Source organism: Anomaloglossus baeobatrachus, assembly GCF_048569485.1.
Source record: "Anomaloglossus baeobatrachus isolate aAnoBae1 chromosome 5 unlocalized genomic scaffold, aAnoBae1.hap1 SUPER_5_unloc_13, whole genome shotgun sequence".
Taxonomy (NCBI): domain Eukaryota; kingdom Metazoa; phylum Chordata; class Amphibia; order Anura; family Aromobatidae; genus Anomaloglossus; species Anomaloglossus baeobatrachus.
Genome location: NW_027441788.1, coordinates 526,946 through 545,737, shown reverse-complemented (window position 1 = coordinate 545,737; position 18,792 = coordinate 526,946). Strand labels below are relative to the sequence as shown.

Below are 18,792 nucleotides of genomic sequence, written 5' to 3'. Positions count from 1 at the left end.
CTCTAAACATGAAACTGGCTTCTCCCCTGTGTGAATTCCTTGATGCTTAAAGGGAAGGTGTCGTCAAATTTTTTTTTTAATAACCAAAAAAATATAAAGTATTAATGATTTAATGGTTTAAATAAAATTATTTGTTTTTAATTGAGAAAAATAGAAAAAAAAATAATTTAAGTTTGATATATATTCCACTCTTAAACACTAGGGGGAGCAGCTGCTGAAATCCTACAGAAATCCTACTGTAGAACTAGCCTGGATTACAGCTGAAGTAAAAGTGGGCAGAATCTGCCCTCCTGTGTGTGATATCACACCTCCCCCTCCCAATCTGGGTGTTTTCAACAGGATAAGGGAAAATGAAATGTAGGGACACAGTGTGGAGCCATTTTGTTGTGGCCACAGAGTGATTGATCCCTCTTTCACACATCAGTTTTTTGCCATCAGGCACAATCCGGTTATTCCCCAACATCTCTGCTTCCTGTCAGTGAGTGGAAATATTTTCCAACATCTCTGCTTCCTGTCAGTGAGTGGAAACATTCCCCAACACGTCTGCTTGCTGTCAGTGAGTGGAAATATTCCCCAATATCTCTGCTTGCTGTCAATGAACAGAAACATTCACCAACATCTCTGCTTGTTTTCAGTGAATAGAAACATTCCTCAACATTTCTGCTTCTTGTCAAGTAATAGAAACATTTCCCATCTCTCCTTGCTGTCAATGAATTGAATCATTTCCCAATTTTTCTGCTAGTTGTCAGTGATTAGAAGCATTCACCAATATGTCTGCTTGATGTCATTGAGTAAAAACATTCCCCAACATCTCTGCTTGCTGTCATTAAATGGAAACATTTCCCAATCTCTCTGCTTGCTGTCAGTGAGTGGAAACATTCCTCATCATCTGTGCCCCGTGCCCCCATATACTGTGCTGCCGGCTGGGATTGGAGGTTCAAGGTGACATGCAGCGAAGAGGGGTGATCTGTAGAGCAGTGCCGCTCCGGCTGCAGATCACTGCTCCCAGCAACATGCACTCACCTCAGACCCGCGCCCACAGCAGCTTGTCCTGTCAGCGATCACTAACAGCTGACGGAGGCCCTAGGTGAGTACACGCGGGGAGGGAGGGTTTTGAGCAGAGTGGGGGAGAGTTGAGCAGCAGAGTGGGGGAGGGGTGCACGGCAGAGTTTTGGAGGGGTGAGCGGTGAGCAGCAGAATGGGGGAGGGTGCGCTGCAGAGCGGGGAGCAGCACGCCAGGATCACTAATGGTGCAATCACTGGTGCCCGGCATCAGTACTCACCCCATCCATCCCGGCGGGTGACAGGCGGAAAGTGGAGCACACAGCGTATGCTATGTGCTCCACAAAAATGGCGCTGATCTCCTCTCTCTGCTGTGATCTGGACAGCCCAGGGGGCGCGTCCATTTTACAGCAGACGCCTTCTGTAATGTTACTAAATTGGGTCGGAATCCGACCACTGTCTTCTATGCCCAGGGGGCTGCCATAAAGGAGGTGAGTAACTGTCGTTACAAAAACCAAATCCAAGATGGCAGCCTCCAGGACTTCAGTAAAACTAGAATTAAATAAAAACTAAACAGTGAATTTAATTTTGTATTAAAAATACTTGATTTCATAATCACTATTATTAATACAAAAATAAAAAAACCGTGACACCCTACCTTTAACAAAATCTGATTTCCGAATAAAACATTTCCCACACTCTGAATATGAAAATGGCTTCTCCCCTGTGTGAGATCTTTGATGCTCAACAAGTTCGGATTTACGAATAAAACATTTTCTACACTCTGAACATGAAAATGGCTTCTCCCCTGTGTGAATTTTCTGATGGCTAACCAGATCTGATTTCTGAATAAAACATTTCCCACATTCTTGACATGAAAATGGCTTCTTCCCAGTGTGATATTTTTGATGGTTAACAAGATTTGATTTACTGGTAAAACATTTCCCACATTTTGAACATGAAAATGATTTCTTCCTTGTAGGAGCGGTTTCATGTTCCACATCCCTTCTGTAACTTTTATTTTGCTTAAAATTATGTGATAAATCGGAATTTTGGAGTGGACTTGTTTGAAAAGATCAGATGATAGAGCTTTCTGAGGAAGGACTGGAGGTATATCTAGGACAACAGCATGCTCTTCATATGTATCATGTCTGATAATTTGATCATCTGTTTTAAATTCTGAAGATATTAGATTTCCATCTGAACTCCCAATACAGTCATCTGCTCAAAATAAACACAATGTTATTAGTTTTTAAATGATATTTTCTTGAAAGTACATTTATTTTTTTTAAGCCATAACATCAGATATTAAATTAGAGAAAAAAATATTCTGAATCGGTTTTCCAATTTTCAGATCTAATTTTTTTCCTTAAATAGATGTCTATCTGGCCATCCATTAAATGGAATTAGTCACTGGGTTTTGCTAACTCATCTCAGAACAACATGATGTAGGGGCAGAGACCCTGGTTTCAGGGATGTGTCACTTACTTGGCTGCTTGCTGAAGTTTTGATAAACATCAGTTTTATCTGCCTAAGATCTACTAATTCCGGAAGTGCTGCTCTGTGTATAAACCCACCCACACCACTGATTGGCAGCTGTGTACAATAAGCATAGACAGAAAGCTACCAATCATGGGTGGGATGGGGCTATACAGAGCTTATGGAGATAGAGTATACATACTAGAAGGTTTACTACTGTAGTTCTCTAGTGAAAATCCCCTAGTGATAATACAGTGATTTTATCAAAATTACAGAAAGCAGCCCAGTAAATGACACTTCAGAGTCTCTCTCTGTCACAGCATTTGGCTGCGTACAATGCTCCCTGACTTTCTATTTTTCCTGCCGTCAGTATTCATTGTACTTGGTATCTCCTCTGCTCGGTTTTCATCCTTTCCCAGTTAGGACCTAAGGGAACTCTTCTTCCCTTCAGCTGCTTTTCCCTTGGGTTTAAATAGTCTCATTTTCTCTGGACTTGTTTTGGTGATATTCAGTTCCTTCACAAGCTCTGGATGCAAGCAGGCGGCTTGCACACACCAGTAGAGTTGTTCTTGCTCTTTACTGAACTTCTTACTGAGTCGTCTAGAAATAAGTTGTTTGTTGTTTTCCCTTGTTTGTTATCAGTGTGTGTCCTTTAGAGCTTAGTGGAGTTGATGAAGAGCTCATCCCATACGTTCCCTATTTAGGGTTCAGATCAAGGTAAGCCTAGAGTCAAGTATCTGACTTAGCCCATAGGTGTGGAGTCTATATAGGGTGCTGAGGGAACTCAGGGCCCAGTGATAGGCTTAGTCAGGGGTCACCATCTCCCCCTTCCCTAGGCACAGGGTTTTCCTTCCCTTTCGCTGTTCGCTTGGTACTTCACCGTACCTAGCGTGACACTGTCAGAACACAAGCAAGGTCAGCGCACAGGAATAAAAATACAAACAGCACAGGAACCAGGAATACAAACTATCTCTGGCAGTGATCACATGACAGGAGGGGGAATAAGAAGGGTGTGGTGTCTTCCCATTGGCTGTAGGTGAATGATGGCAACTTCAGCTAGAAGACACACGCCACCTACAGTCAGCCAGTGGTACTGCAGGTTCCAGGGAAACCCAGCCTAGTGGATGAGCGGAGCTTGTGTTCAGCAGAGCCACGGGCACCGACTCCTCTCCCATCACAAGCACTATCCATGCTGGGAACACGGCGTCGCCTGGCGATCGGAGCAGAGGTCGCAGGGGTGGACTCCGATGGGGACATGACAGCCGCATGAAGTGTTTGAATGGCTTTCACGGGGAGGTAAAAACATAGTTATAGGATGTATTGTGTACATACCTATCCCCCGGTAATAAATATTCTGTTAGTGGCTGGATGCATGTGGGCGGAGACCCGAACTGTCCAATCAGTGACTTTCAATGGGGTTCAGGACAAGTCCAGTTCTCAAACTGAACTTTATCTAATGTCCAACTGAAAAAGCTGAACCCAAACTTCAACGGGTCCGCTTATCTCTATTTGTGGGGATCCCCACAAAAAAATAATCTCTTGGATATCAGACAGATAAAATTCTTTAGTTTTTTATTACAACAATTATCCTTTGTAAAGGGATCATTTTTCTAACATAAAGAGCCCAATTTATGAGGGGGCCACTCCTGATTCATGAAGTGGTGCATGCCTCTTCATGAAGCTGGAGCATTTGACGAGTGGAATGTGCCTCCTTGTGCCATGCTAGAAATATTACTCCCATCAGGGACTGGAGTGAGATTTCTGGCATAGGGAACTCCGCAGCTTGTCATGAATTGAACTTAAGAAGCTGTGGTGTCACACCCCCGTCCCACCCAAACTCTACAAATTTTGGAGTGAAAATGGTAAAAACCGCCAAAATTTGGCACAACTATGAATTGATCCAAATTTTTGTGACTTTTCAAAGCTTGTGTGACAACTTTTTGTCATAAAAGCTTTGTTAAATTGGGACCAGAGTATCTTAACAACTTCCACATATCCAGGATGCAGAATGCGATTAACTTCTCTCCTGTCACGGCTGGGGATAGAAGCTATAACAGCCGTATATTACAATACAAAGGGAAGGAGAAAAGAATGCCCTATCACTAGGGAAAGGGGGAAGTGGTGACCCCAGACAATACATCTCACCCTCACTGCCCTCACCAACCCTATATAGGTTCTGCACCTGTCGTCGAGCAGGAATACCTCACCCTAGGCAAAACCTGATCAGGGCCTAAGTAAGAATGGCAGGTATGAGCTCTTCGTCAACATCACGAACGCTAAGGGAGACAAAAGGAAACAATACAGGGAAGACACAAATGCTACCACCTGAGCCCAGGTACATAGCAAAAGTCAAACACTTATCTTAGGAACAGCTACTACAGAAGACTCTGGAACAACAAGAGGAAACGACTGCTGCAAACCACAGCCAAGTACAACTATAAACCACACCCAAAGCACCCTAGGGTGAGGTTTATAAAGCAAGTCAGAGGCTGGCCACAGAGGAAAAACTGACAGTTTCCCAGGGTCATAGAGTCCGCTGCTGCAGAAACAGAGAACTGTCAGTTAACAACACGTGCTGCAAATATTTTGGATTTTCCAACACTTCTGCCACTGGATTGTCAGCCAGCTGTGACAACTCCGTGACATCCCTGTTGGTATATGCAACAGATGAGGACTTCTTTAACGGTGTGAAGGAGGACTTTATACTGATCTAACAGTAGATGGCGATGTTGTGTAAAGATTCCTTACTCACTTTATTGTAAAAAGTCTCTTGTTTTTCTTTTTGCTTTCACTTTCTCTTCCAGATATAATGCTGTATTAGTGTGCAGAATTTTACCTCATGTTCCAGAAGGAAAGAGTTTGTTATCCCATGTGATCCGCTCTGTGAACTTTCTTCTGCAACTGGGAAACTAGAAGCTGTGCAACAATCCCCTCACTATTTTTGTGCGAAATGCCTACAGCTCTGCCTCAACTCCAGAAGTTCTGAGGCAAAATCATCACATCTAAACAATAGAGAAAGACAGGCATGAAGAATATATATACAAGCATTTATTAACAAAACATGTTTTGAAATGCAATTATATACAATGTGATATACTTCAAAGTTCCTATCTCCAATCTGGGGCTGCACTTTTTAGTAAATAAAGCAGTGGGCAACCTGAGATTAGTGAATTATCTAAAAATAATTCAGTATCAAAACCTTTCCCAAATGTTCCTAAAGGCTCTCGAAATACCCAACTTACTAACAAAGTGGAGCCAGAATTTCCATTTTGTGGGATCTCAGTGTGCAGAGCGGGATCCCACAAATCGCTGCATCTGCTCTAAGCACGAGACATTGCTCTCTCAAATAATCTAGTGCTGTCACATACTTTAAGGTTTAACTGAACTGCTTAAGAAGGATGCTGCAGCGCTGGGGTCGTGGACCTCACTCTATCACTGTGAGTGATTGCTGAGGGTTGTAGCATCTCAAAACCTGGAAGTTCTTTTCAAGGGCCAATAGGGACACTTCTAAAAGTTTTGGTACTGGATTATATTTAGAAAATTCACTAATCCCCTGTAACAGTGTCAGCAGCAGATCTCCCCCATAACAGTGCGTCATAACCACATTTTTTGCTTCAATCTTTTTCCCTATTTTCCTTCTTCAAATCCTAGGTGCATCTTATGGTCCGAAAAATACGATAAGTTTAAAAAGAGAGAAAATGGTTCTTTCCCTCACTAATTCTAACTTGAGCAATTGTAGCCGATTTTTGGATAAAACCCTTTGAATTATAGTACATGATGATGGCTTCTCCCGTGTGCCTCATCTGACAACAGGACCTCATTAATCTTAAAACATTTGGCAAATTCTGAAAGCAAGAATGGCTGCTCCGCTCTGTTGGTTTTCTGATGGTCGGCAAGACTTGATTTACCATTTAAACATTTCAATTATTGACAACATGAAAAAGGTTCCTTCCCTGTGCGGCTTCTTCATGCGTTTAACAAGATCTGATTTCTGAGAATTACATTTTCCACATTCACAACATAAAAATGGTTTATTCTGTGTGATTTTTTTGATGGTAAACAAGACCCGATTTCCTAGTAAAACATTTACCACATTTTGGGCATGAAAACGGCTTCTCCCCTGTGTGAGATCTTTGATGCCTAACAAGATCTGATTTCTGAATAAAACATTTACCACATTCTGAACATGAAAATGGCTTCTCCCCTGTGTGAATTCTTTGATGCTCAACAAGATCTGATTTCCGAATAAAACATTTCCCACACTCTGAACATGAAAATGGCTTCTCCCCTGTGTGAGATCTTTGATGCCAAACAAGTTCTGATTTCCGAATAAAACATTTCCCGCATTCTGAACATGAAAATGGCTTCTCCCCTGTGTGACATCTTTCATGCACAACAAGTTCTGATTTCCAACTAAAACATTTCCCACATTCTGAACATGAAAATGGCTTCATCCCTGTGTGATTTTTCTGATGTCTAACAAAATGTGATCTGTGAATAAAACATTTCCCACACTTTGAACATGAAAATGGCTTCTCCCTGGTGTGAAATCTTTGATGCCCAACAAGTTCTGATTTCCGAATAAAACATTTCCCACACTCTGAACATAAAAAAGGCTTCTCCCCTGTGTGAATTTTCTGATGTCTAACAAGGTCTGATTTCTGAATAAAACATTTCCCACACTGTGAACATGAAAATGGCTTCTCCCCAATGTGAAATCTTTGATGCCCAGCAAGTTCTGATTTCCGAATAAAACATTTCCCACACTCTGAACATGAAAATGGCTTCTCCCCTGTGTGAATTTTCTGATGTCTAACAAGATCTGATTTATGAATAAAGCATTTCCCACATTCTGAACATGAAAATAGCTTCTCCCCTGTGTGAGATTTTTGATGCCCATCAAGTTCTGATTTCCGAATAAAACCTTTCCCACACTCGGAACATGAAAATGGCTTCTCCCCTGTGTGAATTTTCTGATGTCTAACAAGGTCTGATTTCTGAATAAAACATTTCCCACACTCTAAACATGAAAATGGATTCTTCCTAGATTTATTTTTTGGATGGTTAGCAAGTGTTATTCTGTGAGTAAAACATTTTTCACTTTCTGAGCTTGAAAATGGCTTCTTCCCTGTATGAGTTATTTGATGTTTAAAAAGATCTAATTTCTGAATAAAACATTTCCCACATTTTGAACATAAATATGGCTTCTCCCCAGTGTAAGCTTTTTGACAATCTGAATTTTGGACTGGTTTGAAAAGATCAGATGATAGAGCTTTCCTAGGAAGGACTGTAGGTATATCTGGGACAACAGCATTCTCTTCATATGTATCATGTGTGAGACTTTCATCATCTGTTATAAATTCTGAAGATATTAGATTTCCATCTGAACTCCCAATACAGTCATCTGTTAAACATAAACACAATGTTATTATTTTTTAATGATATTATTTTGAAAGTACATTTATTTTTTTAAAACATAACATCAGAAATTAAATTAGGGAAAAAATTATTCTGAATCTGTATTTCAATTTCGAGATCAAAGAGTTACGTCTTTGTTAATTCAGACCTCCCATTCCTGTCTCCAAGATATCTCTCCAGTAGCACCAGTTCTCTGAAATGTGCTACAGTAAATAATCTGATTAATTATCACAATGTGACTGCAGATTAATGAGGGAAAGGGGGCTCCTATACTGCCCCTCATGCTAGGAGACCTTAAGCTATCCCTAACCTCTGAATTATCCCTGAAGGTGGAGATGCCAGAGTCTTGTGCTTTACTATTCTCCTGACCAGATCTAATCTGTTATCCCCCCAGGAAAAAAGAGACCAGGAGTATGATGGAAAGAGATTAAGACAGACGGGTAAACCAAAATTTACACACATTGAAAAGTCATAGAAATAAGCAGTGAGAGACTAAAAAGAAAAGCAAGAGCAGGAAGGCAGCAACAAAAAGACAACAAGGGTTAACACCACAACTACTCACACCAATAATGCACAACAACCACCAGTTAGTCTGTATCACAACACCTCACCAGACCAGTATAGATGAACAATAGCTGGCATTAATGGAATAGTCCAGCCAGCATATACAGAAGGGGAGAGAATGATACTGGCTCCCCTACAGCATCTAATCAAATACATTAACAAGCAGCCCAGCAGAGATCAACTCTTGCTAGCCTGACTAAGTCTGTGGCTCGATGCCTGTGTCTCCCTACGCGGCTCACAGACATCAGAGAAGTTAGCAGGAAGAGAGCAGTCTCCAAAGATCCTGATGCCACCATGACAGTTGGCAAAACCTGGAAAAATCTCCTTGTGACATTGAGCCATAAAATAGACAATTTCAAAGAGGTTTTTTTTTCGAAGACAAAATTAAAATAGTTAAAGCCACATGTAATAAAAAGATATTAGCTCCTACGTGACAATTCACCTGTATTTGCTCCATTCCCCAGTTTCTGCTGCTATGTGACTGATCATCTGCATTTCCTGTATGAGCATGTAACCAAAGCGGACCGGCCATTAACTCCAATAGCTAAGCCATCCCCCTTCTCCGTCTTTGTAACACGTCCTCACTGTGTACAGACACTGGTGACTGGTTCAAGGAGATTTGTATACTGACCTGTTTTTGTTTGTTTTTTGTTACAAAACACAGTTAGATCATAAAAACACATCTGGTATATTCATCATTTTTTCTCATTAGAGTGTTTACTGATTGCTCTAATTAATTTTATAGTTTGAGCTTGAGAAGATACAATACAGCAGCAATGGAGAACTTAGTGACCCTTCTACGTCCCAAATTCGCATCACAAGGCGCCGACAGGAGTTGGTATGCGCAAGTTGTGCGAGTTCCATTAAGATGACTCTGTCAAAAATTAACAGTCAAGTTTAAAAGGCTAAGAGCCGCCTCTGTTAGAGACAGATGCTGGATATTTAATGGGGTGTTGTGGGACTGTAACATTAATGGCCTAACCTTAGGCTTTGTAACTTTGCAAAGCAGGTAGCAGGGTCTTGGGTTTGTGCTGATAAACATTAGGGCTCCAAATCATCAAGACCGGTGATGGACACTGAAAAATTACATCAGGGACTGGAGTGAAATTTCTGGCATAGGGAACACCGCAGTTTGTTATGAATTAGAGAAGCGGTGGCATCACACCCTTCTCCTGGCCAAGCTCTGTCCATTTTGGCAAAGCTGGTTAAAATTGGCGTGAACACCCAGCAGCTTTAGACTCCTGCACTTAAGACCTTTGGTCACGTGATGTCATGTCAAAAAGGGCCTTAAGCAGTCCTATACTTGGTATATAAACACTGGGGCCCCTAGAGGATTGGGGCCCTGTGCAATTGCCCAGTTTGCTCTCCCATTCCCAAAATGTCAGACCTGCATGCCAGCCTGTCTTCTGTTCAGTTCTTTTAGACTCTTGCAATTAAAAGACCTTTGGTTACATCATGTCACATGATCTTGAAGTCAAAGGTCTTTAAATAATTAACCTTAGAATACAAGTGATGGGGTCCCTAAGAGACTGGGGTTCCAGAGAAATTGTGCAGTTTGACTCCTCCCAACGCTGGCCCTGACTGTAACTAGGGCTTATTTTAAATCCCGTAAAATGATGCTACGGATTATTTTCTGGGTAGGTCTTATTTTCCAGGAAACAGCGTATTCATGAACCCTCTGCAGGTCTTTGAGTTGCTTTCATAACAACATAGAGAAGGGACTAGAAATAAACAGCAGAAGAAGCAGAAGCAAAGAAAATACAGCTGAAAAAACCCAGAGCAGAAAATCTAAAAATGTAAACACAAAATTAGTGCAGAAAGTACATGAGTAGATATCTCTTACTGGATAGATCTGGAGGAAACACATCCTGAGGAACATCGGGAGCTTCTTGGTTACAGTCCTGTGGGAGAAGAGGACGGGGACATCTCTCTGGTGTTGTCCTCTTACTGGATAGAACTGGAGGAGACACATACAGGGACTGAATTCATTCCTTACATACAGATAATTATAGGCCGTGTGTATTTAGTCCTGTCTATTACCTGGTGATGTGAGGGGCTGGGGATCCTCCATCATGACGTCCTTGTACAGATCTTTGTGTCCTTCTAAATACTCCCACTCCTCCATGGAGAAATAGACGGTGACGTCCTGACACCTTATAGGAACCTGACACATACAATGATACCGTCACCCCCGATCCCTTCATAGCGTTACTGTATAATGTCCCAGCATTCCCAGCAGTGTCACCTCTCCAGTCAGCAGCTCAATCATCTTGTAGGTGAGTTCTAAGATCTTCTGGTCATTGATGTCCTCATGTATCGGGGGGTGAGGTGGAGGCCCCGTGATTGGGCTCAGGGGTCTTCCCCATCCCTCAGACACAGGGGCCTGACAGCGCTCACTAGAGGTCTTCTTCACTACTGTGTAATCCTGGTTATGGAGAGACACAGTAATAAATCTCACTACAGACATTTCCAGAGTCCTCACCTCTCCAGTTCTGTCCATCTGTTATTCCCATAGATAAGAATGATGTAATGTGACGTCATCAGAATCTCTCACCTCTCCAGTAAGCCGGAAGAGGATCTCTAGGGTGAGGTGTAATATCCTCTCCGCCATCTTGTCCCTGTCCATATCCATCCTTCACGGGGCAATCAGGAGAATTCTCTTCTATAGAAGATCTCCACTGAGAGGATCCGATATTGTAGGGACCTGAATGGGAAGGAGATGAGCCGATATGTAAAATACTGCAGATAATAAGGGAGGTGAGATATCACTTGGGAAGGAAATAAAATTTCAACATGAAATGTGCTATGTAAGTAGTAAAACCGACCGATACAAGTAGCACATTATTTTTATAGCAATATAAATACAATGAAAAGTGATGAATTATCCATATTGCACCTAGAATGGTATCAATAAAAATGTCGGCTCATCAAGAAAAAAACAAGTCCTCACTCAACTCCATCGACGCAAAAACAATAATGTTACCGGTGTCGGAAAATGGCGACACAAACTGAATTTTTTTTACAAAAGTGATTTTTATTCACCACTAGAGATGAGTGAACCTGAAGTTCAGTGTTCGGTACAAACTCAGACTTATCCAAGAAGGTGCGGAGATCGGATGCTTTACGTATGACCGCTCACTTTCAGCACATAGTGTACATAGTAAAAACAACACTAAAAAACAAACAATAGTTGAATTTCATTTCTTTTCCCCACTATTTCACCGCACTTTGACTTTTTACTTAATTTCCAGTCCATTTTATGATAAAATTAAAAACTATGAGTAATTTAAAAAAAAACCAAAAACAATCCTTCATATGGGAAGGTAGGCAGAAAAATAAAAAAGCAGTGCAGCAACAAGCAAACATGTAGCAACGGAGAGGAAATCTGTCCATCTCTACATAAGGCAGAGATGGTTTATTACTGACTCTGCTTTCTCTGTCACTGTATACACAGCTCTGCGGTGCAATGCAGTGGGAATGGTGAGGGACCTGACAGCGACACAGATCTTTGTGTGAGAGCCCATCCACCATCGGTACTTGCCAACTGTAATTGTTTGGGGCCTGGTGAGTGCGATTTTTTTTGGGAGGCGTTTGTCTGCTTTCTTTTGAGGGTGTCCGTTTTCTTAAATAAAAGTTCTGCTGTATTTAACTTTTCTAGCTGCTTGGACACTTCCCTATGGAACCACAACTAGGGCTTTTTTTTGGAGTAGGGCTTAGGGTATGACCGCACTTTGCGTTGTCCAAAACGCATGTCAAAACGCCCCCTCTGGCAGTAATTGATTTAGCCCAAGTTGGTTTTCACCACAAATTAGCTCTAAAAACGCATTTGTATTTACCGCGTTTTAGATGCGTTTTTAGCGCTCTTTACATGCTTTTTCAATTGCGTTTTGAGAGATGCGTTTAGAACATAAAGACACTGCTTAATAAAGTTTAAACAGTCAAACTCAATGAAAAAAAGGAAGAAAAAGAAACAAATCTATATTTTTAAGAAAAATAATGGAAATAGACATATTTAATAAAATTATTGCGGTAATGTTATATTTATTGCAAAAATAGCAATAAATTAATTTCTTTATTTTAATTGTCGGACTATGTGTGTGTGTCAGGCCCCTTTCACATGTCAGTGATTCTGGTACAATTGTGCTTTTTTTTAAACGTACCAGAATCACTGACATACGCAGACCCATTATAATGAATGGGTCTGCTCACACATCAGTGATTTTTCACTGCACGTGTCTCCGTGCGGCGTACCCACGTGTCCGTGATTGCCGCACGGAGACATGTCCATTTTTTTCTGGCATCACTGATGTCCCACGGACCACGCAGTGGTGTGGTCCTTGAAACACGTGCCAGAAAAAAACGTGCTTTTAAAATAAAAATCATTTTTACTCACCCGGCTCCAGCGATGTCCTCTGCAGCCCGTGCAGCTTGCTGCTTCTAAGCCGGCTCATTACTGTCGCGCATATTCATGATGCACGACACAGCCGACCCGGAAGCAGCTGCTGCGGGGGTCAGCGCCGGCCGGATGCTGCACCGCGGGAGCGATCAGCACCATGGAGAGCGGGAGCGCGCACAGGTGAGTTAATCTCTAAGTGCAATCACGGGCACGGAGAACGGAGCCCAAATTGCACTTAGACAACCCACGTGTGCCGTGAATCACGGCACACGGAGGGACATGTGCGTGTTTTACACGCCAGTGAAAAACGTCAGTGTTTTTCACTGACGTGTGAAACGGGCCTAAAGGGACATATGTAATCATTATTTTGATGTCCAAAAAGCATGCGTTTTTTTAAGTCCAAAACGCATGTTTTCTGCACCTAAAAAGCATCTAAAACGCTGGAATTTTGATGTTTCTTGCCATTTCTCATAGACTTCAATGTTAGCAAAACGCACCCAAAATGGCAAAAATAATTGACATGCTGCTTCATTGAACGCACAAAATATCCAAATTAAATTTAGGAATTCAACATTTTCCATAGACTTTGCTTATTTTCCAGGTAGGTCTTATTTTCGAGGAAACAGGGTAGAAAGAGCTGGTGGAGCCTCCTCCCCCATACACAGAGGATATGGTCACCGCGGAGTCATTATATCAGCCCCAGTTACAAGGGAAGTAAGAAGAAAATAAAAATAAATACTTAACTGACCCCCCCCCCCAAATGTGTGACATATAGGAAAATGCCACTGTCAATCCAAATCTGTTATTAGCCCCGACCAGGTAAAAAACAGCCATATATACAAAATAATAAGCGTTACTAAATAGCTATGAAATATGTAAATGTGATCATAGACATATATTGAGACGGCGTCCAGCTTTCAGTCATAGGGGTGGCACCGATGCGGTTTTAATCACTGCTCAGTATACCGCGCTCTCGGCACTGACTGACAGCAGGTTCCAATGCTCAGCGGCTGTCCGTCAGTGTGGGGGGCGGGGTATATATGTGCTAAAAACAGACATTTCCCTTATTTTCTAAGCAGTATCGCTCGATATCAGACACAATGCTGAAGTTGGTTTCATATTCATCCAGTTTCGTATTCGGTGCCGAACTTGGTTTATTTTTAGATTTTTTTCATTTTTTTGTTTTGTTTTTTACATGTTTAATAGCAAACATAAAAAAACCCACAATAATAAAATACAATATACCGAGGAGCCCTGATGTGAATACACTGAAAAGCAGAAAAAAAAAAGTATAAAACTGGCACAAAATGAGCATCAAAGCTATTTTTTCACAAGGGTAACATGCATACAATTTCTCCTGAGTACGCCGATACCTCATATGTGGTAGAAATCAACTGCTTGGGCGCACGGCAGGGCTCAGAAGGGAAGGAGCGCCATTTGACTGTAAAATTGGATGGAATCATTAGCGAATGCCAGGTCGTGTTTGAAGCTCCTGAGGCGCCTAAACAGTGGAGCTCCGTCACAAGTGAACCCATTTTGGAAACTAGACCCCTCAAGGATTTTATCCAGGGGTATAGAGAGCATTTTGAACCTACAGATACATCACAGAATTTGATAAACTTAGGTTGCTTTATTGAAAATTTTCATATTTTTTTTTCACAAAAATGTTGCTTTAGCACCAAATTTCTCACTTTTTCAAGAAGCAACATCAAAAAGTGGACCCCACAGTTTGTTATCCAATTTCTTATGAGCTCAGTGATACCCCACATGTGGCTAATAACCTCTGTTTGAAGAAACCAGAGTGCTTGTAACGGAAGGAGCACCATGTGAATTTTGGAAAAGTTGAAATAAACTGCGGGCACCATGTTGAATTTGCAAGGCCCCTAGGTACCTATACAGCAGAAACCCCCCACAAATGACCCCATTTTGGAAACTAGACCCCTCAAGGATTTTATTCAGTGGTATAGTGAGCATTTTGAACACACAGGTACTTTACAAAAATGTTGCAGTAGCGCCAAATTTCTCACTTTTAGGCTATGTGCCCATGACCCGGCGACACTGTGTCTAGGATGCAGTGTCAGATCTTCTGCAGAGATACGAGCATTGTCCACTGGAGAACGCAGCTGCCCGGGCCCACGATCCAGGTTCAGGCTGCTGAGGACTTTAGCTCTATTCTCCCCTCGGACAACATTCTTGTCTCCACGATATAAATTCCCATCCTGCAGCTCAGGAAGCCGCACCGCTGGTTTGTTAATGCTATGGAAAAAAACAAGCACAGTGGGCAGGAGATTTCCAAAAATCCTTCCAATGCGGTTGTACTGCACAGCGCAGCGTTTTGGACGCAGCAAAAACACTGTGTCCAAAATGCTGCAAACCCTGATCGTGGACACATAACCTAAAAAGTGAGGATGGATGGATGGATGGATAGATAGACAGACAGAGGTAAAACACATACAGTATATAATGTCCCACCACCCTGGATATTCTAAGCTGGCACCCTTTAGTGACTTTCATGTCGCACTAAACTGTGTTTAGCATTACATTTAGCCAAAAAGAAAAACCCTTTGTGGGGTCCCCCCTATTTTTGATAGCCAGCTAGGGTAAAGAAGACGTCTGCAGCCTGCAGACCACAGTTAGCAGCTTTACCTTGCTGGTAATCTAAAATAGAGGGCACCCCACACTATTATTTTAAATTTATAAATGGATCCAAAAAAGCAGAGAAGGCGGCACTTCACAATGGAGTTTTTGCGATTATTTAATGTGCAATTGCAAACAAAGTTACAGCATGAGTGGGGAGCGGGGAGTGCAGGTCTGCCGGCGTACCTGCACTCCCCCCCCCCCCCATTCATGCTGTAACTTGTTTACAATTCCACATTAAATAATCACAAAAACTCCATTGTGAAGTGCCGCCTTCTCTGCTTTTTTGGATCCATTGGACTTCTTTTTCTATGCCGGCTGAGCACCACTGGAGATTGCTGGAGGTCCGCTATCAAGCATTATTTCCACAATCCATGAGTACTCACCTGAGGCTGCAGTGCCCGGCTGCCTCTATTTACTTCTGTTAAAATTATAAATAATTAAAAGAAAAATGTGGGCTCCCCCAAATTGGATCACCATCCAAGGTGAAGCTGACAGCGGTGTGGTATTCTCAGGGTGGGAAGGGCCATGGTTATTTGGCCCTTCCCTGCCTAAAAATAGAAGGTTGCAGCTGTTCCAGAAGTGACGCATCCATTAGATGTGCCAATCCTGGCACTTCGCCTCGGCTCATCCCGTTGCCCTGGTGCGGTGGCAATCAGGGTAATAAATGGGGCTGATACCAGCTGTGTAATGTCACCTGGCATCAAGCCCTGGGGTTAGTAAAGTTGCGGCGTCTATCAGATACCTGACATCACTAACCTAGTCAGTAATAAAAAAAAAAGACAACAAAAAAAAATTATTTGACAAAACAGTCCCCAACACATTTCCTCTTTCACCAATTTATGGAAAAGAAAAAAATCCAGTCCGTCACAAACCATTTTGGAGGTCCCATGACGATTCTGAATATGTGGGCATGCTCAGGGAACACTTCCACATTTTCTGGAAGTGCAGGCACTCCATGTGAGCAGTGTGGCTGCAGTGACCTGAGAATACTGCACTCACACTCCACGGATCCAACCGAGAGCAGTGTGAGCTGCAGTAAGCTCAGTGTCACTGTGTGCAGGGAGCCGAGTGAGAGGATGAGGAGGGACCGCGGGGACCTGAGCAGCAGCAGGTATCGGGAGACCGGGGAGGACCGGGGAGTGACAGGTGATGACTTGGCTGGACCTGGGGAGGACTTTTCTGTCACATCTGACATGTCACATGTGACAGAAATCAGAGGAGGAGGATGAATGCAGCGTGCGGCCACCATCTTAGAGGATCAGTATGGGGAGGGGGAATGGGGGGCACTTTGGCCAGACGGGGGACCGGGAGAGGGGATTGGGATTTATCTCCCATCTGACATGTTTGATCATTCCCAGTGGGAGATAAATCATGTTTTACTGGCGCCGCCATTTACTGTAACGTGATCTTCTATATACAGTTTATACCGGTGATCATGTCTCCGGGGACTGGAAACGACCGAATCACGATCTCCAGGGTCTCCGCTACCCCTGCTAGCTGACACCCCGGAGATTATCCGACACTGGGGGCCGGTATACACTTTTACCTTACCGCCATTATAATACTGAGATATGGAAGAAGTGCCCTTCACTGCTGACGCTTTATCCGTACGGCGGTCGTAAAAGGGTTAAACTGCGTGTACAAAACAATATGAAAATGTGCCTGGTCAAGAACCGGAGTAAACTGGTCCTGAACTGGACATGAAGGGGTTAATGATAATGATGACCCCCAAAATAACAGAGACCCTGCACCTACCTCCTCCTGCAGAGCCGCACACTAGATATATGGCTGCTCTGTGCTTACAGGACCTGTGATGATGTCACATGGAGGGGAGGAGTCAGGGTCACATGGTCAGCTCCTCAGTGTGTGCAGGGCTCTGCTGTGCTGGGTGTCATGGTGCTGGGTGAGGGGAGGTTATGTCAGGGGGTCACAGTGAGGTAATGGAGGCTGTATGTAGACAGGACACATCCTGGAAGCCGTGGACGGACATGGAGCAGATATCCTGGAAATCCAGGGATGAGCAGTGAAGTCTGAGGGGGCAGTAGCCACAGCTGCTTCTAGATTGTTCCAGAACTATTTACCCCAGCCACAGTAAGCGAGGGTCACTGAGCTTGTGAGGGGCAGTAAAGTCTGAGGGGGCCGGGAAGTGCATAGTATAAACACAATATCATAGTGTGACACAGGAGCAGAGTTTGGAGTTTTCCTTACAAGTTTTTCATTGTTTTTATAGTTATTTCTGTATTGTTCATCCCCATTTAATAGCGGCTCCATGGACAATGCTACCAGGTGTGTGTCTTGTCAGATGTATGCCTGCCTTGAGCAGCCGTTGGAGGGTGAATATGTCTGCACTCGATGCCAGCGTGTTATATTTGGAAGCCCAGGTAACTGATCTAAATATGCAGCTCACAACACTCAGGAGCATTACAAACCTGGAGAGGAGTTTAGAGCTCACTGAGCGGCTCTGGCTGCGGCCAGTGCTATGGAGGAGGGGAAGGTCAGGACCCAGAGGTAGGTAGCTGGGTAACAGAAGAAGAGGTAGGGGGAAAAGTGTCAGGGAGCTCAGTCCTGATCTGACACAACCTAGTAAATATGCCTGTGTGGCTGATATTAGGAATGAAGGGCCAGGACTAGAATCACTACAGCAGGACGTTGCTACTAGCAACCAGGAAAACAACTGCCATAGGAAGGAGGGAAATAGGAGTGCAGCAAAGCCCAGACAGATATTGGTGGTAGGGGACTCTATAATTAGGCGGACAGACAGGGTCATCTGTCCCCAAGACCGTGAATGCCGAACAGTGTGTTGTCTGCCGGTTGCTCGGGTTTGGCATATTGCGGATCGGATAGACAGATTGCTGGGTGGGGCTGGGGAAAACCCAGTGGTCATGGTGCACATTGGTACTAATAACAAAGTTAGTGGAAGCTCCTTAAAAATGATTACAGGGAACTAGGAGAGAAGCTGAAGTCCAGGACCTCCACGGTGGTGTTTTCAGAAATACTACCGGTCTCACGAGCATCACTAGAAAGACAGCGTGAGCTTAAGGAGATACATATGTGGCTTAGAAATTGGTGCAGTAAGGAAGTCTTTGGGTTCATGGAGAACTGGGCCAACTTCTCAGTCGGCTACAGGCTCTACGGTTGGGACGGGCTGCACCTCAATGAGGAGGGTACAGCTGTGCTGGGGGAGAACATTGTTAGATGGATGGAGGAGCTTTGAAACTAGGGTCTGGGGGGGTAGTGGAGCAAATGAGGGGATAGATAGAGCAGATAGAGAGGGTAGGGGTCAATGAAGGTTT

General features: G+C 43.2%; 2 protein-coding genes across 2 annotated transcripts in view; one reads left to right on the top strand and one right to left on the bottom strand.

Annotated features, from left to right (window-relative positions):
* The window catches only part of LOC142258831 (uncharacterized), a 92,687-nt gene that overhangs the window by 33,990 nt on the left and 39,905 nt on the right, over window positions 1-18,792 (top strand). The window contains 1 exon segment of the mRNA XM_075331415.1: window positions 9,209-9,301. Coding sequence (XP_075187530.1) covers window positions 9,209-9,301 — 93 coding nt within the window.
* LOC142258837 (uncharacterized) lies at window positions 5,176-11,162 on the bottom strand. The gene is made up of 5 exons (XM_075331421.1): window positions 11,018-11,162; window positions 10,709-10,888; window positions 10,504-10,627; window positions 10,307-10,420; window positions 5,176-7,885 (listed from the first exon to the last, which is right to left on the bottom strand). The coding sequence occupies exons 1-5, from the start codon at window positions 11,093-11,095 to the stop codon at window positions 6,513-6,515; spliced, it is 1,869 nt and encodes a 622-aa protein (XP_075187536.1). The 5' UTR covers window positions 11,096-11,162; the 3' UTR covers window positions 5,176-6,512.

Coding starts and splice junctions, on each gene's coding strand:
- LOC142258837 (XM_075331421.1), bottom strand. CDS start 11,095: ATGGATATGGACAGGGACAAGATGGCGGAGAGGATATTACACCTCACC. Junction 10,628..10,708: donor TTGAGCTGCTGACTGGAGAG/GTGACACTGCTG, acceptor TGTATGTGTCAG/GTTCCTATAAGGTGTCAGGA. Junction 10,421..10,503: donor CCAGCCCCTCACATCACCAG/GTAATAGACAGG, acceptor TGTCTCCTCCAG/TTCTATCCAGTAAGAGGACA.